The sequence below is a fragment of the Aulonocara sp. 'chitande type north' Nkhata Bay genome, linkage group LG20 (genome assembly GCF_057382095.1).
Source record: "Aulonocara sp. 'chitande type north' Nkhata Bay isolate Kocher_YH1m ecotype deep benthic linkage group LG20, A_spYH_male_GT1.1, whole genome shotgun sequence".
Classification (NCBI taxonomy): domain Eukaryota; kingdom Metazoa; phylum Chordata; class Actinopteri; order Cichliformes; family Cichlidae; genus Aulonocara; species Aulonocara sp. 'chitande type north' Nkhata Bay.
In genome coordinates this window covers 25,979,305-26,005,471 of record NC_141363.1, presented here as the reverse complement: position 1 = coordinate 26,005,471, position 26,167 = coordinate 25,979,305, and the positions used below count along the sequence as shown (strand labels likewise).

Sequence of the window (26,167 nt, the reverse complement as noted above, 5' to 3'; positions counted from 1 at the left end):
ATGTGTTAGAGTAACATCCACGCAAATGATTTTCTGGTTTGTTAATTTAAGTTTTGAAACTGCTTTTACAAGCTAATTGTGTGGTCATTTTCTGTTGCATAGCAGTCTCATTGTTGCTAAACAGGCAGGACAGAACCACGCTGTAGAACAGGCATAAGATAAATGTTGAAAACCCAGAGATTCAGACTGTGGAAGCATAGGCTAAAAACTAGAGCTGAACTTATTTCACTTTTCACTTCTCATATGGCTTTGTCAGGATGAGAGCAAACAACAGAGTGTATAAACGTGTGAAAACTGCCACTTCTGCATGGTTATATTTTCCTGTTTTCAGTGAAAGAGGTGAGTCAGTTATCTCATAGCCCACAGACGCAACTCAGGAAGTGTATAAATGTGTGTGTGCTTTGATCTGTGCAGTGAAGGCTCTCACTCATCGAGGAGGAGGAATTGTACCGACTGCTATCAAGGACGCAATGAACAAGTCTTCTTGCATCAGCTTTGACTTTACAGGAAAATTCCTGCCACCTGTCTACATTTTAGTATTCATCACTGGCATGGTGGCTAACGGACTGGGATTGAGGTCAGTGCTGCAGAAATGGGAGAAACTGGGGAATGTCTCTGTTTTCGTTTTCAACCTTGGACTTGCAGACATTTTGTATTTGCTCACACTCCCTTTTCTGATGGTGTACTACTTCAAGGGTGATCAGTGGATCTTTGGAGAAGCCTTTTGCAAGACAACAAGATTCTTCTTCAACCTGAATTTATACGGCAGCATTGGATTCCTCACCTGTATCAGTGTGTACAGGTACTTGGCTATTGTCCATCCAATGAGGATGATGGGGAGAATAACTGTGACTCATTTTGTGGCTATCTCAGTCATGGTCTGGCTGTTGGTGAGTGTTCAAAGTCTTCCAGACACGTTCTTCCCCAAATCACCCATAAACAATACTAAGAAGTGTTTTGATACCACCTCTAACGAGTATGTTAAAGATTACCTGAAATACAGTTTGGGACGGACACTCACTGGATTTTGCATCCCCCTGTTCATCACCCTCAGCTGCTATGGACATATGATTGCTGTTCTCTGCCACAATGATAACATTGATGAAGTACTGAAACAAAGAAGCTTAAAGTTGTTATTCATCTTGATTCTTCTGTTCTCTGTTTGTTACATCCCCTATCATATATTAAAAAATCTCAACCTCTTGTCAAGACTAAGCGTAATCAAGGGGACATGTCATAAATGGTCTAATGGAGTCTATATTTGTCATCAGATAAGCCGTGGCCTTGTGTGTCTGAACAGTGCGCTCAATCCTCTAGTTTACCTGCATGTAAGTGAAGATGTTTGTTCTCAGCTCAGACAGCTACTCCAACAAGTTCACCAAGCTGTCACTAGTCTGTTCACCTCTAACCTCACGGATACTTGAAATGTGCCGATGAACATGAGGAGTACGCCTCATCTGAGACTCATCTGAGACTTTTGTAAGAAACACAAAAATGTTGCTTTTTACTAAAAAGCAAAAATAATACTTAAAAAACACTTGAAAGACGAGTTATTGCATTTGTGATGCTTGAATGTTTGAAGAACAAACAGGATATGATGCTGCATGCTTCACTGCTGATAGAAGGTTAATGTTAACAGCATGTCACATGTATGTACACACGCTGAAAGTAAAGGTCAGTTTTGATTATGTTGTATATACTGTATGTCTATACTTTAAGCATTTGAATTCAAGCCTCCTCATTGTTGTTCTGCTGTCTAACTATAATTAAAGGCTTTTTATTCAGATTTCCCTTATTTTTGATAGTAAGTGCATAGTGGATGTTTTTTTAAAGTCTGTCGTTTAAAAGTAAAATAAACTGCTTTGTCCAGATCTCATTTATGTTTTAATGTACTTCCCTTAAAGCCCAACACATTTTCAGCAACTGAAGATAAATGTTCCAAATATTTGAGGAAAATCAGCTTTGCAAATATTTTTAAAGATGGTAAATCAATTCAAGAATACAATTCAAGATTGCAAGAATACACAAGAGTTTTTGTGAAACAGTTAACTGCACTGCAGACAATTATGATATCCTCTGTAAATGCCACAGGATATCTCATATAAAATCATTCTAACACCGTTTTTCCGCTCTCACCATGCCAGTAAATGTTACACAGATGTTCATTTACCACAGACAGCGAAGTAAATACACTCCTAATAAAGGTTTAAAGCCTCTGAGGTTTTATCAGAAGCAATACTACTTTATAGTTTGTTATTAAAGTTAAGATATTCACAAATGTGTTATAATTAGCAGGTTATTTGCTTTAAATTAGCAGAATCATGTTTGGAATAAAGAAAATGCTACATTCCAGCAAAGGAACCTCATCAAACACCAGTGGTAAGTAAAAGTGGTGGGATTATGTTTTTCTCAGTCAAAAATATGGCTTTTAGTCAAAATTTTAGGAGATATCTGTTATCTGAGGTAAATAGGGGCACAGAAAGAATAATCAGTAAATAAATGAATCAATTTATAAGGGTTATTTTTATTTAGAAGTGTTTATTTATCATTCACACCTCGTTAATAATAACATGTAGGAGAGATTTAAATCTGGTTTTCACTCATGTCACAGTACAGAAACTTCTTTACTTAAAGTGACTAATGATCTTCTAATCGGAGCCGACTCTGGTCTTCTCAACATTCTCATCCTTTTGGATTTGAGCTCAGCCTTCAACACTCACTCTGTTGTCTCTTGGCATCTCTGACACACCTTTAGCTTGGTTCCAGTCATATCTTCTTGACTGCTCCCATTTTATTCAACTTAAATCATTTCTTTCTAGTCTATTCCCAGTCACTTCTGGTGTACCCCAAGGTTCAGTGTTAGGCTCTCTTCTCTTCATAATATACATCCTCCCTCATGGTACCATTTTCTTCAGATTTGATCTTCACTTTCACTGTTTTGCTGATGACACCCAGTTATATCTCTCCTCCAGGCCTGATTCCTCCCTCCCACCTTCTTCCCTTATAGAATGCCTAACTGAATTAAAATCCTGGTTCAACTGTAATTTTCTAAAGCTTAATGAGGATAAAACTGAAATCCTTCCTATTGGTACTAAATCCAACCTTTTGAAGGCAAATCATTTCTCTCTCACTATCGATAACTCCACAGTTTTCCCTTCACCTCAGGGTAAGAGCCTTGGTGTCATTCTAGACAGTTCACTATCCTTTAAATCTTACATCAATAATCTCACCTGCTCTGCCTATTTCCATCTACGCAACATTAACAGATTACGTCCTTCTCTTTCCACCCATTCTATGTCCTATCCTATGTCCATTCTTGTCCATAGTCTCGTTACCTCCCGCCTTGACTACTGTAATTCTCTCTTCCGTGGTCTCCCCCAAAAATCCCTTCATAAGCTTCAACTGGTATAAAGCTCCGTTGCCCACATTATTACCAGAACCCCCTCCTACCAGCACATTACCACTGTTCTTAAGGAACTACACCGGCTCCATTCCAGATAATATTCAAACTTCTTCTGCTAACCTTCAAGGCCATTCAGAACCTTGCTCCTCCTTACCTTTCTGATCTGTTAAGCACTACGTCTTCTGCCCACTCACTTCAATCCTCTTCTTCTATCCAGCTTGCTGTGCCTTCTTTCCGCCTCTATTATGTATTGCATGATGAGGAGCTAAATGCAGATTTCTAGGTGAGTTCAACAAAAAGAAAAAAGTAGTTCATTAAAAAAAAACCCAACATAAGCAAAGAGTCCATAAGCAAAAAACACCACCACAACAACAACAAAATCCCCCCACAAGACATAAATGACTACAAAAATAACAGGAAATAACACAACAGGGGAATACAGGCAACAGTAGAAAAACACAGAGACAACAGCTAAACCAAGTGACAAGAAAAACTATGGAGACTCCATGAAAACAAAAACATGAATGAATTCAAAGAAGACGATCGAATATACAAATACAGGCCATTTACAATAGTAATTAAAACTAAAGCTGTGGAATAATAATTAAAAGCAAACTGAAAACTTTCAACAACAATCAGAAATCACAAATAACCCATCAAGACTCCCAGGCAATGACATACTTTGGTCCTGGGTTGTTGACCCAGCGTTTTGTGTTTATTCTGATTTTGTATTGGTTGAACCTGAAGTTTGGTGTATATTCAGCCCTACCTGTGTCTGTCCTTGGTGCTCTGTTCATGTCCCCGTGTTGTGTTGCAAATCAGTCTGTGTGTTTCCTGCTTTACTTTGAAGGCTCGTGTTCTGGATTTCCTTCTCTATTCTGAAGGTCTGTGTCTGTTATCATTGTGTTCAGCTTGTGTCCTCCAGTCATCATGTGTATTCATGTATACCCGATTACCTTGTGTGTGTATATTTAGTGGGTGTCGGTCTGTGTTCCTTGTCGGCTCGTCTGCATTCATCCATGTATCACTGCGTTCATCTGTGTTTCTTGGTATCCTGTTCCTTAGTCTGCGTCTCTCTGCCCCGCACCCCTTTCGTATGGTCTCAGGTTTGTCAGTTAGTTTCTCCCAGTTTAGGTTTCCGTTAGTAATCTCTCACGATTCGTTGCCTGTTTCTGCCACTGCCACCTTGTAAATAAACGTCACTCGAATCATCAGTCACTGCCGCATTTTGGGTCCTCCTTTTCCTCCACACCACACGGCTCACTCCGCCAGCCGTGACATACTTACTTATGTAAAATGATGTTTTAGGTCATAAATGGTTTAAAATACAGCTACCATCGTGTGCAAAACAACCACAAACGGAGGTTATTAGATGCCCATCTGTTTAGATCACAAAGCTTTGCTGTCAAACAAAGTGTTTACTGATAAATAATAATATGCATCTGCATTTCATATGCTAAACTAACTTTCACACAGAATGTTACATGCAATAAAAATAACCTTGTAATCCAAGTTATAATGAACATTCAATGTCTAGGACTTGAAAATGCGATCTTTTCTGAAAGTTTTAGTTAAAAAAATGTTTTGAATGACACAAATGATAACAATACAATAACAAACATGCTTTTGTGTGGTGCATTAATAGAAAGGTAAACAGTATTTGTGCGCTAGCAAGCAAACAGACAGTTTCACAAGCATGTATACACAAGGTGTTGCACAATTATTAGGAATCTCTTTCCAGCTTCTCGGTGCTGGTTTACAAGCAGGGACATGACCGATCACTCTATGAACTTGTTTTCTTTCACTTGCCTCATTTGTAATTCTGCCACAGAGGAGTGAGGTTGTACAGACACACAATGCCTGATAATTGTACTTCTGTTGAATATGACTTCGAACGCAAAATTCTACCGTCCATTTACACCATGGTATTGATCATTGGTCTGGGAGCTAATGGATGGGGGATGAAGTCGATCCTGCAGAAACAGAAGAAAGTTGGAAACAATGTGTTTCTTTTAAACATTGGAATTGCCAATTTTTTGTTCCTTCCAACACTACCATTTTTGTCAGCATACTATTTTATGAACAGTAATTGGATATTTGGAGATGCCTTCTGCAAGATCACAAGATTCTGCTTCAACTTGAATTTATACGGCAGCATTGGATTCCTCACCTGTATAAGTGTGTACAGGTACCTGGCTATTGTCCATCCACTGAAAGCGATGGGAAGGATGACTGTCCGTAACACTGTGGTTATCTCAGTTGTGGTTTGGCTGTTGGTGAGTGTTCAAAGTCTTCCAGACATGCTCTACCTCAAAACATCCACAAACAACACCACCAAAACAAATGAAACCACAAAATGCTACCATACCACCTCTACAAAGTATGTCGAGGATTACCTGACATACAGTCTTGGACAGACACTCACTGGGTTTTGCATCCCGTTCCTTATCCTACTTGGCTGCTATGGACATGTGATTTTGGTTCTCTGCCAAAGTAATACCATTGACAAGGAAGTAAAACAAAGAAGCTTAAAGTTGTTGTTTATTTTGATTCTTCTCTTCTCAGTTTGTTACATCCCATATCATATTTTTAGGAACCTCAACCTTCATGCAAGAGGATTATTAGAAAAGGGGCAATGCCCTACATGGAATAATGGAGTCTTCAGTGCTCATCAGATAAGTCGTGGTCTTGTGTGTCTGAATAGTGTTTTGAACCCCCTGGTTTACCTCCATATCACAGATATTTCTACTCAGTTCAATAAGCTTCTCCTGCGATCTTGTCATATGTTAAATCGTCTGACTGTATCAAGATATGGCAGTGTGCAGGCGACACAGTATACACAAGACTAGTTCATTGTTGACTTTGATCTCATCTTTTACTGCTGTGCTTAACAGCTACACTGTTCATTTGCTGTCCTTTTTTTTATTTATTACATTCTTTTTTATACTATATTATACAATGTTTTAAATAAACTATGGATTCAGAGGAAACAGCTCCATGTGTCTGTGTTATGACAGATCTGTGAAAGGAAGCTAATGTCAACAGAGAATGACTAAAGCTGTGACTGAGAAAAAAAATCAACAGCCAGTTCCTAATGACATTAGATTTTTGATGTAAATATACTCTTATCCACATTTATTCACATATATCACAACAGCAACACTTGCACACAATAAGGTCAGGGCAGAGCACTGGGAGATGATTATCATGATTTATTTTTCAGTGCAATCATTAACAAGTTGTGGTTAGTAGTTAAAACACTCACAAGCAGCCCCTGGGTCATTGGTGTATAAGTGTGTGTATACAGATAAAAAGACCTAAGAGCATAGAGTACAACTGCTTTGTGAATGGGTTCATATGGCTTGTACTTGCATCTTTTTTAAAAGAAGACCGCATGAGTTCACACAGTGCGTTCTAGTGAAAGAAAATAACATAAATCATATAAAACAGATTTTTCTTTAAACCAGATAAAAAACAAAATATTTTGACAATATATTTAATTTATTCTCTAACGAAACTTTGCTTTTCTGTTCTCATATTGCATGCACATGTTGCACAGCGGCAATGCAAATGCAGTTCTAATACAGTGGGGCAAAAAAGTATTTAGTCAGCCACCGATTGTGCAAGTTCCTCCACTTAAAATGATGACAGAGGTCAGTAATTTGCACCAGAGGTACACTTCAACTGTGAGAGACAGAATGTGAAAAAAAAATCCATGAATTCACATGGTAGGATTTGTAAAGAATTTATTCGTAAATCAGGGTGGAAAATAAGTATTTGGTCACCTCAAACAAGGAAAATCTCTGGCTCTCACAGACCTGTAACGTCTTCTGTAAGAAGCTTTTCTGTCCCCCACTCGTTACCTGTATGAATGGCACCTGTTTGAACTCATCATCTGTATAAAAGACACCTGTCCACAGCCTCAAACAGTCAGACTCCAAACTCTGCCATGGCCAAGACCAAAGAGCTTTCGAAGGACACCAGGAAAAGTATTGTAGACCTGCACGAGACTGGCAAGAGTGAATCTACAATAGGCAAGCAGCTTGGTGTGAAAAAATCAACTGTGGGAGCAATCATCAGAAAATGGAAGACATACAAGACCACTGATAATCTCCCTGGATCTGGGGCTCCACGCAAGATCTCATCCCGTGGGGTCAAAATGATCATGAGAACGGTGAGCAAAGATCCCAGAACCACACGGGGGGACCTGGTGAATGACCTGCAGAGAGCTGGGACCAAAGTAACAAAGGTCACCATCTCCATGCCTGCTTCATGCCCTGGGGGACGGGGCTATGGCTCGCTACATCCTCTTGCAGACCATTACATGTGGAAACCATTTGAATACAAGCGCGCTGATCCACACAAGTATGCACACGGGTGTTCACTGCTCGTAGACTTAAATTACACCTTTCTTGGCTGCTACTTCAAAGCACATTGTGCGCTGTCTGTCCTGCGTGCTGCACAACAACATTGAATATTTAGTATTTACTGCTGTTTACACTTAGCTAGATTAATGCGATGGTGTTGTGTTTAGTATGTTGCTTTGGGGTTTTTTTTTTTTGCTTGTTTTCTATTCTTCTTCTCTCAACAGGTGATCCAGGAGATTTTTTTTCTCCCCCCCTTTCTCACTGTCCCTCTCCCTTTCTGTTTTTCTTTTCCTTCCTCTTTCTTTCTCCCTTTCCTATCCCTCACTCATGTCTGTCCCGTCTGTAACATCTGAAAATAAAATATAATAAATAATAAAAACGGCAGCACGGTGGCACGGTGGTTAGCACTGTTGCCGCACAGCAAGAAGGTCCTGAGTTCAATTCCACCATCAGGCCGGGGTCTTTCTGTATGGAGTTTGCATGTTCTCCCCGTGTTTGCGTGGGTTCTCTCCGGGTACTCCGGCTTCCTCCCACCGTCCAAAGACATGCAACTTGTGGGGATAGGTTAATTGGATAATCCAAATTGCCACTAGGTGTGAATGTGAATGTGAGTGTGAATGGTTGTCTGTCTCTATGTGTTAGCCCTGCGACAGACTGGCGACCTGTCCAGGGTGTACCCTGCCTCTCGCCCTATGACAGCTGGGATAGGCTCCAGCGCCCCCCGCGACGCTGAAAAGGATAAGCGGAAGCGAATGGATGGATGGATAAATAATAAAAACAAAGATCGATCAAATGGACCAATACGGCAATGCCACGATGATCCATTTGGCAAAGTAAATCCATTGGGTATCCTTGTTGGTCTTCAGACAACAATTCTGATGGCTAAAGAACCAAATGGGACAGGCAAAAAAAAACAAAAAACAAAGGTCACCATCAGTAACACACTACAACGGCAGGGAATCAAATCCCGCAGTGCCAGACGTGTTCCGCTGCTGAAGCCAGTGCATGTCCAGGCCCGTCTGAAGTTTGCCAGAGAGCACATGGATGATACAGCAGAGGATTGGGAGAATGTCATGTGGTCAGATGAAACCAAAGTAGAACTTTTTGGTATAAACTCAACTCGTCATGTTTGGAGGAAGAAGAATACTGAGTTGCATCCCAAGAACACCATACCTACTGTGAAGCATGGGGGTGGAAACATCATGCTATGGGGCTGTTTTTCTGCCAAGAGGACAGGACGACTGATCCATGTTAAGGACAGAATGAATGGGACCATGTATCGTGAGATTTTGAGCCAAAACCTCCTTCCATCAGTGAGAACTTTGAAGATGAAACGAGGCTGTGTCTTCCAACATGACAATGATCCAAAACACACCGCCCGGGCAACAAAGGAGTGGCTCCGTAAGAAGCATTTGAAAGTCCTGGAGTGGCCTAGCCAGTCTCCAGACCTCAATCTGTGGCAGGAGTTGAAAGTCCGTGTTGCTCGGCAACAGCCCCAAAACATCACTGCTCTCGCGAAGATCTGCATGGAGGAATGGGCCAAAATACCAGCTACTGTGTGTGCAAACCTGGTAAAGACCTATAGTAAACATTTGACCTCTGTTATTGCCAACAAAGGTTATGTTACAAAGTATTGCGTTGTATTTTTGTTATTGACCAAATACTTATTTTCCACCCTGATTTACGAATAAATTCTTTACAAATCCTACCATGTGGATTCATGGATTTTTTTTTTTTTTTCACATTCTGTCTCTCACAGTTGAAGTGTACCTCTGGTGCAAATTACTGACCTCTGTCATCATTTTAAGTGGGGGAACTTGCACAATCGGTGGCTGACTAAATACTTTTTTGCCCCACTGTAAATATTTAAAGATGGCAACTGAAAAATTGCTCAGAACTCTTTGTAATGAAATATTTTAATATTTTTCTCTGACTAATCAACTCACACACACACACAGAGTCAGTTTTTTCTTTTCTATTGCACACTCCCTCCAACCTCTCCACCACTTGTTTACTGTGGTTTCCTCACACATGCCAGCTGATACACCCCTTTTCTAAATAATTTAATCTTGCTCTGTGGAAGAGACCTAAGCTTCCTGTTTGCATCTAGTAATACGAGTTCTTGTTGACACTGACTATCCTGCAAAAGCATTTGCAACACCTGGTGAATATTTCAATAAGGACAGATCATTAGAAACAATTAACATGACTTTGACTCCAACGGCGAGCAGAACGGAACCCCAGCTGTGACAGGGTTTAGAGCAGGACCTCTGTGAAAGAGAAAGAGATTCACAGATAAATCTAAAGTATGCACCATGAATGCCGATTGGCTTGGAGAAAGCAGCGAGAAGGTGATTGGACTAGACCAGTGTTGTGTCCACACATACTATTGCATTTGTTCTGTAGATGCATTTACCAGAAGCGCTAGAGGGCGCTAGTGAGTATGTTGTTCTGGTTGTGGTTTTGAAGAAGAAAAAAGAAAAATAAAGAAAGGAGTCAACTCCGGTAATCCTCTGTTCCTACCTGCGTGTGTGTGTAATGCTTGCTGAACTAACACCACACAACAAGTGGCGACGAGAGTAGTGGTTAAGTTATGGCTCTGCTCTCTTTGCAACCCCCGGCTGTGTTCCTGGATTGCCCGGGCGAACCGAGAATTCCATTTGCTGCGTGGAAAAAGTTGTTCGATAACTACTTGCTGGCGATCGGGGGTAATGACTTTGCTACGGAGAGGAAGAGGGCCCTGCTCATTCACTGCTTGGGAACGGAGGGACAACGAATCTACAGCGCCTTACCACTCGCTACGGATGATTACGAGGGATCCGTAAAGGCTTTGGAAACGTACTTTCATCCTAAAGTCAATGTTGTCGCCGAGAGATACCATTTCAGGCAACGAGCCCAAGCTGTCGGTGAGTCTACAGATCACTACGTTGCAGCACTGCGTGAGCTCGTGAAACAATGTAAGTTCGGGGCTATGGAGAATGAAATGTTGCGGGATCAACTTGTAGAGAAGACAAATAATGCTCGTATACGTGAAAGACTGCTAATGGAGGAGGATTTGACGCTCGATCGAGCTTTGGAAATTGCTAGGCGTACAGAGGCTGCAATAGCTGATGCAAAGGCCATTGCTGTCGGTGAAACAAAGCCTGTTGCCGCTGTTCAAGTACAAAAGAAGATGTGCAAGCCAAAATACAAAGCAGCTAAAAAAACGGATACAGCTCCAACGTGCTACCGTTGTGGTTCAGCTGATCACAAAGCCAATGATAAATCCTGCCCCGCAAAAGACTGCAAATGTAATACGTGTGGGAAAATCGGACATCTTTCGAGAGTGTGTAAATCTTCTCATAAGCTTGTTAATGAAGTGACTGTTCCTGAAATGTGTGTTTTAACTGTTGACAATTGTGTCAGTGGTGATCCGGCTAAATTGATGTGCACTGTTGCTGTCACTGTACCAAATACTGCACAGGCATGCACTGTTAAGCTACTAGTAGACACAGGGTCTGGTGTTTCCATACTGCCTGAACATGTTTACAGCACAAATTTTGGCTCAGTTAAGTTAAGTAATCCAGCTGTTCAGCTTATTACATATTCAAAAGAGAAACTGGATGTATTAGGGTGTCTTAGAGCTGACATTACTTACAATGGCAAGAGTGCCTCCACAGATCTCTACATTGTGAGAACAGGAACACCCATACTGGGAATGGACTTGGTGACTGCCCTCCAGCTACACATAAAAGGGGGACAATTAGTTCTTGACAGTCCCAAGGTCTGTGCTGCACTCCAGCAAACCTCGGCTCTGCCCACTCAATGTAAACAGGAATGTGAGTCTCCAGTTGCATTCGGATGTGCAAAGGACTTTGTACATAAAGTGAAGGTGCGACCTGAAGTGAAGCCAATACAGCAGAAACTTCGACGCTTACCCCTGTCAGTCCGTGATGCTGTTTCCGCAGAACTCAAGAACCTTGAGGAACATGGCATCATAGAGAAAATTGATGCATCTGAATGGGTCTCCCCGATTGTAGTCACTAGAAGGAAGACTGGTGGCATACGCATGTGCGTTGATTTGAGAGAACCTAACAAAGCGGTGGTCGCTGACAGTCATCCCTTTCCACTGATAGAGGACATACTGTCTGAGCTGCGTGGGGCTGTCACGTTCTCCACCCTGGATCTTAAATCCGCCGACCATCAGCTGAAACTACATGAAGAGAGTAGAGGGCTCACTGCTTTCATTACACATGAAGGACTGTACCAGTACTGCAGAGTTCCCTATGGGTTGAGTTCAGCACCTGCAGCCTTCCAAAAGATGATGACACAAATCCTACGCGGCCAGAAAGGGGTGCAATGCTACCTTGATGATGTCATCATATACGGAACGTCAGAAGCTGAACATGAGGCCAACTTGCGTGCTGTGTTACACAGAATCAACAATGCAGGACTGAAACTCAATGTTGACAAATGTCAACTCCGTCAAACTACTCTGAGCTTTTTGGGTCAAAAGATCGGTCCAGAAGGTCTGCTGCCAGATGACTCTCATGTCACTGCCATCCTGCATGCTCCGCCCCCTACTGATCCTGCAACCCTGCGCTCATTTCTTGGCTTGAGTGCATGGTACAGCAAGTTTGTGCCAAATTACGCGACTGTTGTTGAACCTATGAGAGCTCTTCTGCGTAAGGACTGTTCATTCCACTGGAACGAAGCAGCTCAAGCAGTGTTTGATCAAGTCAAGCGGTTAATCGTGCACAGCCCTGCCCTGGTGATGTTCGACCCCAGTAAGCCAACCATAGTCTCAACAGATGCCTCAGACTACGGGCTGAGGCATCTGTTGAGACACTGATAAGTGACAATGGCTCTCAATTTCTCTCTGCTGAGTTCACTGACTTCCTGAAAAGCAGGGGAATCCAACACCTGAGATCCTCAGTGTATTACCCAAGAGCTAATGGGGAAGTTGAGAGATTCAATAGATGCGTTAAAGACTGCCTACAGACTGCCTCGATTCAAGGACAACCCTGGAAATCGTTCCTGAGAACTTACCTGATGGACTACAGAGCAACCCTTCATTCAACAACTGGAGTTTCCCCTTCAGAACTGCTCCATGGACGACGAATGAGAACAAAGTTACAGGTAATGGATATGCCTGTTCCTCAGACAGAGAGGCATACCATGTGCGAAAGAGTTAAGAATAAGCAAATGAAAATGAAAGAATACACTGATGCTCGCAGACACGCCAAACCATCCAACTTTCAGCCTGGTGACAAGGTACGGGTTAGGAAGCCGTGGAAGGTAAAGAAAGGCGAGTTAAAGTTTTCCAAACCAAGGACTGTCATGACAAGGAAAGGACCAAACACTTATTTGCTGGATGATGGACGGACCTGGAACGCCTCACACTTATCGGCTCTGTCAGAGCTGAACGCAGGTACTGATTCTGACACAACAATGGACTGTCATAAACCAGGAACTGATCTAGAATCTAACTCTGAGTCTGATAGTAGGCTTAGGCCCACCAGGATGAGGAACCCACCTTGCTGGACCCAAGACTTTGTCATGGGAAAGTGAATGTTACTGAGTAATGTGAAATATGTTAAACGTGTATTAGGTGACATACATCAGAATGAAGTCAGGTTCACATAAGAAATCCTTGTTCAAAGGGGGAGATGTTGTGTCCAAACATACTATTGCATTTGTTCTGTAGATGCATTTACCAGAAGCGCTAGAGGGCGCTAGTGAGTATGTTGTTCTGGTTGTGGTTTTGAAGAAGAAAAAAGAAAAATAAAGAAAGGAGTCAACTCCGGTAATCCTCTGTTCCTACCTGCGTGTGTGTGTAATGCTTGCTGAACTAACACCACACAACAACCAGTGATGACACAAGCGGCTTGACAGCGTGGGAAAGTCTGATAAAGCTTACATTTAGGCGTCAGCACCCAGGAGCTGACACATGTGTGGCCATAGAACTTTCTTATTGAACTTGGGAATAAGCTTCATTTCAAAACCTTAAACATTACTGATTTATTATAATCTATTACTGATTCAGAATAAGTAATATTGACTCACATGAAACTAATAGTTAAACAGTTAAAAACAATCTATCATTTTTTATTTTGATAAATATTTTGGCAACTGTAAAAGTGATAATTTACAGTTGTTTAGCCATGAAAGACTGCAAAAAAAGCACAAAGTTGTCAGGGTGAACAAGAAAAGCTAGGTCTGTCAAAATCATGAAACCTAATAATTTTTTATCAGGTCACTACCTCATAGCAACTATAGTCACTGAAGGATTCAGTTTTCACCTTTTCTATTGTGCACTCCCTCCAACCTCTCCACCACTTGTTTACTGTGGTTTCCCCACACATGCCAGCTGATACACCTACTATCAGTCTATCTCCTCCCCCATCTTCTTTTCCAAATAATTTAATCTTGTTCTGTGGAAGAGACCTAAGCTTCCCGTTTACATCTAGTAATACGAGTTCTTGTTGACACTGACTATCCTGCAAAAGCATTTGCAACACCTGGTGAATTTTAGGATTCCATGCCTGCCCACTCTTGCATGCCACCACCAGACAGGCCTCAAATATTATATTTCTGCATTTCTTTGTTTTGGTTTAAGTGTCTTTGTGTACTTTGAGAACTTGTGTGAAAATGTGAGGATGTTCATTTTTAGATTTATTGAAAAATATAGTAAAAATACAAAAACAATATGCTGCTTGCTTTCATATTCCAAACAAGGCCCAAAGGCAAGATTAAGATTGCATGCATATCTATTAGACATGTTGCATTTACTTGCGATCTCAGTCTTATGCTTCAGTGGGCAGGAATTCAAGCTTGAACATGACGTATAAATTGTTAAAACAAAAAAAACAAAAATAGGGTGTGTTTTCTTTCACTTTCATGACATATAACTCTCCATGAAGGGGGAAGATTGTGCAGACTTTTGCTTTAGAAGCACAATGAATAACAGTTCCTGTACTTCAGGCAACTTAAAACTCCATGAACACAAAATTCTACCTGCCATTTATGCCTTTGTTATGATTGTTGGTCTGGGAGGAAATGGATTGGGACTAAAGTCTCTGCTGCAGAAAAAGAAGAAACTTCGACACATTAATCTGTTCCTTCTGAACCTTGGAGTTGCAAATTTTTTGTTCCTGCTAACACTCCCATTTTTGTCAGCGTACTACTTTATGGACAGTAAATGGATATTTGGAGATGCCTTCTGCAAGATCACAAGATTCTGCTTCAACCTGAATTTATACGGCAGCATTGGATTCCTCACCTGTATAAGTGTGTACAGGTACCTGGCTACTGTCCATCCAATGAGGATGATGGGGAGAATAACTGTGACTCACTCTGTGGCTATCTCAGTTTTGGTTTGGCTGTTGGTGAGTGTTCAAAGTCTTCCAGATATCTTCTTCTCCAAAATCTCACCAAATAAAACTGAAAAATGCTACCATACCACCTCTAAGGAGTATGTGGAGGATTATCTGAAATACAGTGTGGGTTGGACATTGACTGGGTTTGTTATGCCACTCCTTATTTTACTTGGCTGCTATGGACATGTGACTCTTGTTCTCTGTCATGCAAATACCATAAGGGAGGTGGTGAAAAAACGAGTTTTAAAGTTGTTATTCATCTTGTGCCTTCTCTTCTCGGTTTGTTACATCCCCTATCATATTTTCAAGAACCTCAGCCTTTATTCAAGAGTTTTGTCAAAACAGGGGAAATGTCCAGATTGGAATGAGGGAGTCTTTGGGGCTCACCAGATAAGTCGTGGAATTGTGTGTTTGAACAGTGTTTTGACTCCCCTGGTTTACCTCCATGTAAAGGATTTCCCTACTCGATTCCAACAGCTGCTCCAGCGAACTCGCCAGATCTTTAATTGGCCGAAATCAAGGAGTGGCAGAATCCCTGTGACACAGTCTGATGAAGTTTAACAAGTTTGCCATATGTTAGAAATCTTAAAAATGTTTTACATAACCAGCTCTACACACATGCATCTTTGTTGTAATTGTATTCACACTGTGTAAAATTCCACTGGTTTTGACTAAGTCAACATTAGCAGCCACTTAATAACAATATTTTATTTCTGATGCAAATATCTTGTGATCCTTGAAATGGACAACTGTGGCATGATTACAGCACCTCCTGCTAAATGCAATCAATAAATAAAGGTGCGATACATAAGTAAAGATCCTTTATTTTCCATGTAAAGCATCCTGGTAAAATGATGTTACATAGACAGCAGTGCCTAGAATTGGTACAGCTAATCATCTAATCAGCTAATATCTATGACACGCTTTCACCCACACCCCTTGGCTTATTATGAGAGGCCACCAAGACCCTCATAACACTATAGTTAAACAGTAATGTCATTATCTTACCTTTGTGGCAAAATATGCTGAAATGATAATGACCTGTACTTTATGTAGTGTCTAAATTATATATGTTTATTGTATTTAGCTTTATTTTGTATTGCATTTTTTCTTTTCTTTCCTAAACAAACTTTTGTATACTGTTTACATGATCAAAAATTAAACAAAAAATCAACACAACACCAACAGTTGCCTCAAGGTGTTTTATATTATAATGTAAAGATCCTACAATAGTATAGAAAAAATAAATAATTTTTAGAATTTTGCCACCCAAAAGGAGAGAAGGGCAATATCATACACAAGTGCATGTAGTATAGTAGAGGCTTCTTGCCCCAGTTGGTCTTGTGTTGAAGTGTTCATGTTGATTTAAGATTTATAGATTATTTTTTTTAACTTATATTGCAAAGGTTTAAGAACTACTCATGCAGACAGAGACTAACAAAGTAAAACAGGAAGAGACAAGCAGAGAACACAGAGATGAAAGACGTGATGAGCAAACTGACAACACACAACTGACACACGTACACACAGATGAGACAGAGACAGACTGGACGTGAAAGAGAACCAACCAAATCAGACAATGAACTAGGAAATAGAAACGTGGATAACTAAAGTAGGGAGCAGTGGAAAATAATACCAAGCTAGAAGACTAAACTGTTAGGGTGCCTGGGTCGTCGACCCAGTGTTTTGTGTTTTTGGTTCTTTGATTTAGTTTATTTCATTATATTCTAGCTGTGCCTTATGGTTTATAGGTTTATTCTTAGTTTAGGTTTTCTGTGTGGGTTTTGTTAGAGTTTTAGTGTTCTGGTTTTCTGTCTGTGATCCATAGTTGCTGTCTCCCCTGTCTGCTGTATCCTTGTGTCAAGTCATGCGTCTCTGTGTTATGTTTCCTGTTTTACTTTGAAAGTCCGTGTCTCATGTTAATGTGTCTGGTTTTAATTCCTTTGTCTCGTTAGGCCTGATTTGCCCCAGCTGTGTTTCCCTCCTGTTTCCCATTCCCTGATTGCTCCCTCTGTGTATTTAAGCCCCGTGTTTCTCTGTGTCTTTACTGTGATCTACCCTCATCTTGCTGTGCAGCCCGCCCGCCACCCTTGGAGTCTCAGTTGTGTTACCTTTTTGGAGTTCACGTTTTGCCTCTGAGTGTCTGCACTTTGGGTCCTTTTCCTGCCTGCACACAGCCGTTTCATAACATAAACAATGCACAACACATAATAAATCCATACATACGGCACTGTGCAAAGGTTTTAGGCAGGTGAAAAAAAATATGCTGTAAACAAAGAATGCTTTCAAAAATGGAAGTGCTAATCTTTTATTTTCATCAAGTGAATGAACAAAAGAGAAAGCTAAGACAAATCAATATTTGGTGTGACCACCCTTTGCCTTCAAAACAGCATATACTGCTAGGCACACTTGCACACAGTTTTTGAACGAACTCGACTGGTAGGTTGTTCCAATCATCTTGGAGAACTAACCACAGATCTTCTGTGGATGTAAGCTTCCTCACATCTTTCTGTCTCTTCATGCAATCTCAGACACACTCGATGATGTTGAGATCAGGACTCTGTGGGGGCTGTACCATCGTTCCAAGTACATCTCTGACTTGCTCACTGTCTACAGCTCAGTCAGACCTCTCAAGGATCAGATTCAGATGTTTTACATGTTCCCAGAAATAGATCTCAGTCTACTAAGAGTGCTTTCAGTTATTGTTTTTTCTTTGGTTTTACTGTTTTCATTTCTTGTAGGAAGTTTAAAGACAAATCTGTCTTTATTTTCTGTGTTAAGCACACTGAGTTTTATTTATTTAACATATCATAAAGTGCTGTTACTTCATTACTTAAACAAAAAAGACAAAAAAGTTATCCACAATGATGGATTTTATATTTTCATGCAGTGTTTTTAAAAAGATAAAATAATCTACAGTCTTTGTGAAAAAGCAAGGAATTAGATGCATGAGATGTGTTGAAGAAAAAAATCTGACTTCAGGTCCTTTTTCCTTTTGTTTGCTGTGGTGGTGTGCTTATCAAAGTATACCTTTATAAGATGGATTTACAGACACAGAGAGTGGGTATGAGTGGGTAAACCAGACCACTGTTATTTATACCAGAAGGGTAACAGAGAGTAGTGGAAGGGTTGCTAATTACATACAAAGAACAAAAAGGTAAAAGTTAAAAGGGTTTTGTCACTGATCATGGGGTAACAGGCTACAATAACAGGAATAAAGATAAGGTTCATAAAAAAGCAAATGGCCACAGGAACAGGAGGCCACATTCCAAAGGTTCAGATCTATCAAAACAAATCAGAGGGTTACGGGATGATGCAAAGATGTTTATCTCAGCTCTGAAACCTGAAACTCAACATTTAGGGCTTCAAGCAACAACAAGTGCATTTGCTGTCCCTTCACTTCTTTCACTTTTAATTCTGCTACAAAGGAGAGAGGTTGTGTGGACAACATGTCAGGAATAGCAACTAATAAAACTTCCTTCTTTCATTCAGACTATGAACATGTAACTCTGCCTGCTGTTTACACCTTTGTTTTTATCATTGGTCTGGGAGCTAACGGATGGGCGGTGAGGTCCTTACTTCAGAAATGGAAAATTCTTGGACACATTAATGTGTTTCTTCTGAACCTTGGAGTTGCTAATTTTTTGTTCCTGCCAACTCTCCCATTTTTGTCAGCCTACTATTTTATGAGGAATAAATGGATATTTGGAGATGCTTTCTGCAAGATCACAAGATTCTGCTTCAACTTGAATTTATACGGCAGCATTGGATTCCTCACCTGTATAAGTGTGTACAGGTACCTGGTTATTGTCCATCCGATGAAAGCAAAGAGAAGGATCACTGTCCGTAATTCTGTGGTTATCTCAGTCATGGTTTGGCTGTTGGTGAGTGCTCAAAGTTTTCCAGACGTGCTCTTTCCCAAAAACTCAACAAATAGAACTGAAAAATGTCACCATACCACCTCTACAGAGTATGTTGAGAATTATCTGAAATACAGTGTGGGTTGGACATTGACTGGGTTTGTTATGCCTTTCCTTATTTTTCTTGGCTGCTATGGACATGTGACTCTTGTTCTCTGGCGCAAAAATACCATTAATAAGGTGGTGAAACAAAGAAGCTTAAAGTTGATGTTCATTTTGATTTTGCTCTTCTCGGTCTGTTACATCCCCTACCATATTTTTAAGAACCTTAGCCTTTATTCAAGAGTACTTTTTTCAACCAACAAGAAGTATCCATCATGGGATAAGACAGTCTTCTGTGCTCATCAGATCAGTCGTGGTCTTGTGTGTCTGAATAGTGTTTTGAACCCCCTGGTTTACCTCCATGTCATGGATATTCCTGCTCAGCTCCAACAGCTGCTTCAGCAGTTTCGTCAGACATTTACTCGTTTGTTTGTGTCAGAATACGGCAGTGTACCCGTGGAACAAACAGTGACCACAACAATATCTTAACAGTAATTAGTGACTTTGACTTTGTCTTTTAGAGTAGAGTGTAAAGACTGTTTTACGTATTATACTGTCTATACTATCTTTTTCGGGATAACGGTTTTGGCTCAAATGGATTTATAAATAAAAAAGCTTTGTTTCTGTGTTTGTTGTTCTTCTGTTGCCCTGCATCGAAAATTGCATTATTGAAAATTGCATTATTCAAATCCTTTACAGCAACATTTTTTTTTGTCACATTGAAAATATAAACAACCACTGAGACATGACTACACATGCGTAGGGGATTGGAGGCAAGACAACAGAAACTAAAGACCAGATAAGAAAGCTAAGGTGATCTCAACAAATGCTAAACAGAGGAATAGCTATAGTAACTAACACAAGGAACTGCTTCTTAACCTGCAATAGAAATGCTGGGTCACAGACCCAGGACCGTGACACTTTTAATTTAAGCAAAGATCAGGAAAGAGCGCTGGCAGATTAGTATCATTTATTTTATGTTCACTGACACAGTTTTCAGGTTAGTAACCACTTTTCTTTAGATTTGTGTAGGTTATGTGTACAGCAAAATAATTTCCCATAAAAAACATCTGCTGGATTATTGCGTTTGTATAGCAGTAGAACAGTGTTGGTGAAATTTAATCAACATTAACTTTTGTTTCATGCCTACTATAAGTCAGCTTGGCAGTGAACATGTGATTCATATTTGACATAAGATACACAATATTTGGCTTTTAGTTTGCTCTGGAATTCTAATGTATAGTATTTGATGTATACTGCTCTAAGCAAGGGCACACACACACACACACACACACACACACACACACACACACACACACACACACACACAAACACACCCTAGATTCATTATTTTTATAAGTCATAACATTTTTTGAACTGTAAATGACAGTAAAGAGTTATCCTTTCTAAGAAAGTAATTGATGGATTTCTAACTATAATATTTTTTTATGTATTTCTCTCCATCTTTTTGAACTTAAAAATGTAAAATGTTTAATTGACTATTTTAAAAAAATGTATTTAAAGTCTTCAATTTAATTTAAAGACTTTTATTTAAAGACAAAATTTTACTTTCACATTCTTTTCTTGTTAATCCCATACTGTACAACTAGTCTGTCAAATGAAATAAAGTCTGTTCATTCTAATATATGTTGTAAGTATTTCATTCCTTGACAACTCCAATCTGGGAAGGTAATCATATTAATGTTCTGTATTATGTCACAGTTGTTCCAGATTAGTGTATGTTTGCATGAGATTAATGAAGTCATTTTTAGAAACTTCCACCATGCTTTCAGAGAACTTTTGCTTTCACATTTAAACTCCAAACAGAGGGAGACTTTAACCTTTTGTTTCAATCATAAAACTGCCGACAGGTTGGGTGAGCAGTTTTATGATGTTTTATAATAATAATAAACTTTATTTATAAAGCACACTTAAAACCAAGGGTATACCAAGGTGCTTAATAAGTAACATAGAGAGTAAAAGGAAGATAATAGAAATAGGACCAAAGCAAGTACTAGGTATGCAAGCAGATAACTGTCACTGATACATGGGAGAAGCAGCAGATACAGAACAAACAAGGAATTAAATTAGCATAAAAGTGCATAATGTAAAATCATAAGTGAAATGTTAACTAGAAGGAATGAATATATATATCTTAGGGGTGCTACAATGTATCTGTATTGAATGGTTCAATACAGTGCTTTTGGTTCGGCACGCATATGTATTGAGCAATGCTGAATTTTTAATTTATTTTATCAACTTTTCCTCTGACGATGCTGTCTGTGTTGAGAGCTCACACATAATCAGACTTATGGAGCCTCTCGCCACACATTTTTCTTCTTTTTATTTACAAACAAGTGATGTTTTTCCATTCTCTTCACCCATCTAAGCGGAACACGCAGCGTTCATCATTACATCATTACAGGGGAAAGAGGTCAAAGATATTTAACCAGCTCAAAAAACAACATGCAGGCATTGCTTTATTACAAGAAACTCAGAATTATCACAGGTTTAAACACCTGAGTTTCCTAATGTGTTCGCAGCCTGTTACAATTCTAGACAAAGGGTAGTAGCAACTTTAATTCATAACTTTCACATTCCAAACAAGGCCCAAAGGCAAGATTAAGATTGCATACATATCTATTAAACGTGTTGCATTTACTTTAGATCTCAGTCTTATGCTTCAGTGTGCAGGGTTTCAAGGTTGAACATGACATATAAATTGTAAAAAAATAAAAAAGGGTGTGTTTTATTTCACTTTATGACATAGAACTCTCCATGAAGGGGGAAGATTGTGCAGACTTTACTTTAGAAGCACAATGAATAACAGATCCTGTACTTCAGGCAACTTAAAACTCCATGAACACAAAATTCTACCTGCCATTTATGCCTTTGTTATGATTGTTGGTCTGGGAGGAAATGGATTGGGACTAAAGTCTCTGCTGCAGAAAAAGAAGAAACTTCGACACATTAATCTGTTCCTTCTGAACCTTGGAGTTGCAAATTTTTTGTTCCTGCTAACACTCCCATTTTTGTCAGCGTACTACTTTATGGACAGTAAATGGATATTTGGAGATGCCTTCTGCAAGATCACAAGATTCTGCTTCAACCTGAATTTATACGGCAGCATTGGATTCCTCACCTGTATAAGTGTGTACAGGTACCTGGCTATTGTCCATCCAATGAGGATGATGGGGAGAATAACTGTGACTCACTCTGTGGCTATCTCAGTTTTGGTTTGGCTGTTGGTGAGTGCTCAAAGTCTTCCAGATATCTTCTTCTCCAAAATCTCACCAAATAAAACTGAAAAATGCTACCATACCACCTCTAACGAGTATGTGGAGGATTATCTGAAATACAGTGTGGGTTGGACATTGACTGGGTTTGTTATGCCACTCCTTATTTTACTTGGCTGCTATGGACATGTGACTCTTGTTCTCTGTCATGCAAATACCATAAAGGAGGTGGTGAAAAAACGAGTTTTAAAGTTATTATTCATCTTGTGCCTTCTCTTCTCGGTTTGTTACATCCCCTATCATATTTTCAAGAACCTCAGCCTTTATTCAAGAGTTTTGTCAAAACAGGGGAAATGTCCAGATTGGGATGAGGGAGTCTTTGGGGCTCACCAGATAAGTCGTGGAATTGTGTGTTTGAACAGTGTTTTGACTCCCCTGGTTTACCTCCATGTAAAGGATTTCCCTACTCGATTCCAACAGCTGCTCCAGCGAACTCGCCAGATCTTTAATTGGCCGAAATCAAGGAGTGGCAGAATCCCTGTGACACAGTCTGATAAAGTTTAACAAGTTTGCCATATGTTAGAAATCTTAAAATTTTTTTAAATAAACCAGCTCTACACGCATGCATCTTTGTTGTAATTGTAATCCCACTGTACAAAATTTCACTGGTTTTGACTAAGTCAGTGCGGCACCCCTGAGTATTTTGGGCATCGAGAACAAGTCTCAGATGTGTTCCTTATGTGTTCGTGCAAGAGGTTGTCAAATGTGCAGAGAGGCTCAGCTTGGTGACCTCTGTAGACACTGCTACCGTTGTGGTCAGGAGGGTCACCTGTCTCAAGGGTTTAGACAGGAAACAGGAGCGGGCTACTGAGCTACATCCCACAGTAGCCCACTCATCATCCAGGTCCCAGATAAATCCTGTCTCTGTGCAAAACATCTCGCATCAACAAGCACCACAAAATGACTCTACACACACTGAAACTCCCTCCAAAGAGCCAAACAGCAACAAATTGACAAGCGACACATCTAATGGTTATATACCCTGAAAACAGCAAACCAAGCTCATCAGTCTCACTGGGAAAAGATGTACAGTTCAGTGTCACCTGGATAAGGCACCAGTAGAGGCCCTGTGGGACACTGGAGCTCAGGCAAGTCTTATTAAGAATGAGTGGCAAAAACAACACCTACCACCTCAGGCCACTTGCTGAGGTTTTGGGAACAGAACCTCCTGTCGCTTTAGCAGCTTATGATAGTGAAATCCCATATGATGGGTGGATAGAGACAGAATTCTATTTGGACTGTAACCCTGAAAATTGTCTTCTAGCTCCAATGCTTGTATCCAGTGACCCCAGTGTTGCTCAACTGCCCATTACTGGATTTAATGTAATAGAGGAAGTTGTGCGTAAATGGGGCAAGTGTCAACCAAGATCACGCAACATTCAAAAAATCTGCCAGATCATGTCAGTATTGGTAAACACTGCTAAATCAGTGCTAAAACTATTGCAGTCACCAGACCAAAGCCAAAGTTTGGGCACAGTACTGGCAGGAAAGAGAGGACGATGTCTGGCTGCTGAACAGATTACCACGACATATGTCCGTGCACATATTGGAGCGCAGTTTTCAGGACAGAGTCTGTTGTTTGTCCCAAATGAACCATCAGAGTTGCCTGAGGGTCTTGTCAACTTAATTCCTCACACTGTTCTAGGACATCTGGAAGAAATAAAAGCAGTGTACCCCATCACCCCTGAAAAGACGCAAGACTCGGTGGAGCAGATTTCTTCACAGTCTCCTATACAGGTAAATGAGGATATTAACACACCCTCCTCCAGCCATAAGCCACCTCAGTGGGACCCACCAGTTAAGATGGACCATCTCAGTAAAAATGAACAACAAACTGTGAGACAGCTGTTAAGAGAGGAATGTCATGCTTTTGCTTATGATGATAAAGATGTTGGGTACATCCCCAGCTTAAACATGCACATCACATTGCATGACACAACACCTGTTCGAAAGACCTACATATCCATGCCAAAACCTCTGCACCAAGAGGTCAAAGACTATCTTCAAGATCTGCTGAACCATGGATGGATTTCAGAGTCCAGGTCACCCTACTCATCTCCAATTGTCTGCGTTCAGAAAAAGTCAGGTGAACTGAGATTGTGCTGTGATTACAGGGAATTCAATCAGAAGTCAGTACCAGACACGCACCCAATTCCCAGAATTCAGGACATGCTAGATTCCCTTCATGGCAGCTCCTGGTTCTCTGTTCTGGATCAGGGGAAAGCATACCATCAGGGGTTCCTGGACCCTGACAGCCTTCATCACACCTTGGGGCTTATACCAGTGTAACTGCATACCCTTTGGCCTCAGCTCAGCCCCCGCAGAGTTCAGCGGAGCATGGAGGACTGTTTAAGGGGCCTGCGGGATGTAATCTGTAAGCCATATTTGGACGACAACCTAGTCCACTCTCCTTCATTTGATACTAATCTTGAACACATCAGAGCTGTCCTACAGAGATACCAAAAACATGGTATCAAACTCAGCCTACAGAAATGTGACATTTTCAAGAGAAAGGTATGTTTCCTTGGTCGGATGGTGTCTGAAGAGGGATATACCATGGACACAGTGGAAATAGTTTCTGTACAAGCTCTCAGAAACAAACCACCATCCACAGTGGGGGAACTGAGTTGGGTCCTAGCAATGGCGTGTCCAGCGGGGTGGCCTGGGGGGGCACAGGCCACCCCCCAAACCAGACTGGCCACCCCAGGTGCCACCCCAAAGGCAAAACAATAAAATTCAATCAAATATCAAATGTCCGATTATGTTTTCACGGTGACGCTCAGATATCCGAGTGTAAGTGAATGCCGCATCGCTTCTGCGCTATGCGCATCACGTTAGCAAAGGTAGGAGAGCCAAGCGCGAAAGATGGCACTGCAGGAAACAATTTTTCGGTGAAAGAAAATGAGGACAGAATAAATGTCCCGGTAAGTAATATTAAGTTTGTTGAGTTTAGTAAACTTCGGTGAAATTAGAATCCCAAGGAAAAAATAACACTTAAAGAATTATTGCAGCTGTGGAATATTTCAGACAGTATGCTACTGAGGGCAGCTAACATAAGAGTTATGAGTTATAAGATATCATCTAAGTCGTAACATTGCTGTATGGAGCTGCAGATTTGGTTGCAGGTTAACATAGCTGGACTGGCCATCGGGCATACCGGGCATATCCCCAGTGACTTATTTTTTATTTTTTTTGTAATGGCATGAACAGTGAGAGGTGGTGGATTGGCCAGATGCAGGTCGATGTGTAGAAATAACTCCGTTGTTTGGTGGTGGCTATGGCGGGGCTTCCACAGAGGCAACAGGTGGATGAGGGAAGGGGAGGCAGGAGGAGAGCCCCGAAGCAGCCGCCAGTCCGAGTGTCAGGTGAACTGAACTTCAGGTAAGAAGTTATGACCTGCAGTCTATCTGGGTCAGATATAAACCAAGTTTAGGTGGAGTTTATTTTCATGTTGCTGACTTTTTACCGTCAGTTGCAATAACTCGTACTGCGTTCTAGCCAGTTTGACAGAGTTTTTATACAGCTGGGTGGGTGCTATGATGTTACTGATAGTGAACTTTATTTTATTCATAAGGTTAGTAGAGTTGCCAACGGCTCCTTAAAAATGGAATGGTCCCTCATTCAGAGAAAATATTACGCGTTTCGTATTGAGCTGAGAAGAGACGCAGTTTGTCCCGAACTTTAGCTAGAATGGAAAAAGACACAAAGCTGGATTTATTCTGTCTTTATGCTGCACAGCTGCCTCTTCTCCTCTCATTCTCTCCCCCTCCCTCTCCTGTTG

At 40.6% G+C, this 26,167-nt stretch overlaps 5 protein-coding genes across 5 annotated transcripts; all 5 read left to right on the top strand.

Annotated features, from left to right (window-relative positions):
* The first annotated feature begins 426 nt into the window (after nucleotides 1-426).
* Nucleotides 427-1,768, top strand: LOC147305738 (P2Y purinoceptor 1-like). Its single transcript, XM_086277208.1, has one exon. The coding sequence runs from the start codon at nucleotides 471-473 to the stop codon at nucleotides 1,422-1,424; it is 954 nt and encodes a 317-aa protein (XP_086133334.1). The 5' UTR covers nucleotides 427-470; the 3' UTR covers nucleotides 1,425-1,768.
* A 3,469-nt stretch (nucleotides 1,769-5,237) lies between these two features.
* LOC147305737 (P2Y purinoceptor 1-like) lies at nucleotides 5,238-6,315 on the top strand. The gene has a single exon (XM_086277244.1). It carries the CDS (start codon nucleotides 5,260-5,262, stop codon nucleotides 6,250-6,252), a length of 993 nt encoding a protein of 330 aa, XP_086133370.1. The 5' UTR covers nucleotides 5,238-5,259; the 3' UTR covers nucleotides 6,253-6,315.
* Nucleotides 6,316-14,666: 8,351 nt separating this feature from the next.
* LOC147305736 (P2Y purinoceptor 1-like) lies at nucleotides 14,667-16,183 on the top strand. The gene has a single exon (XM_086277254.1). The coding sequence runs from the start codon at nucleotides 14,667-14,669 to the stop codon at nucleotides 15,687-15,689; it is 1,023 nt and encodes a 340-aa protein (XP_086133380.1). The 3' UTR covers nucleotides 15,690-16,183.
* Nucleotides 16,184-18,463: 2,280 nt separating this feature from the next.
* On the top strand, nucleotides 18,464-20,487 carry LOC147305735 (P2Y purinoceptor 1-like). The gene has a single exon (XM_086277190.1). The coding sequence runs from the start codon at nucleotides 18,578-18,580 to the stop codon at nucleotides 19,577-19,579; it is 1,002 nt and encodes a 333-aa protein (XP_086133316.1). The 5' UTR covers nucleotides 18,464-18,577; the 3' UTR covers nucleotides 19,580-20,487.
* Nucleotides 20,488-21,884: 1,397 nt separating this feature from the next.
* On the top strand, nucleotides 21,885-22,973 carry LOC147305734 (P2Y purinoceptor 1-like). The gene has a single exon (XM_086277282.1). It carries the CDS (start codon nucleotides 21,910-21,912, stop codon nucleotides 22,888-22,890), a length of 981 nt encoding a protein of 326 aa, XP_086133408.1. The 5' UTR covers nucleotides 21,885-21,909; the 3' UTR covers nucleotides 22,891-22,973.
* The last annotated feature ends 3,194 nt before the right edge of the window (nucleotides 22,974-26,167 follow it).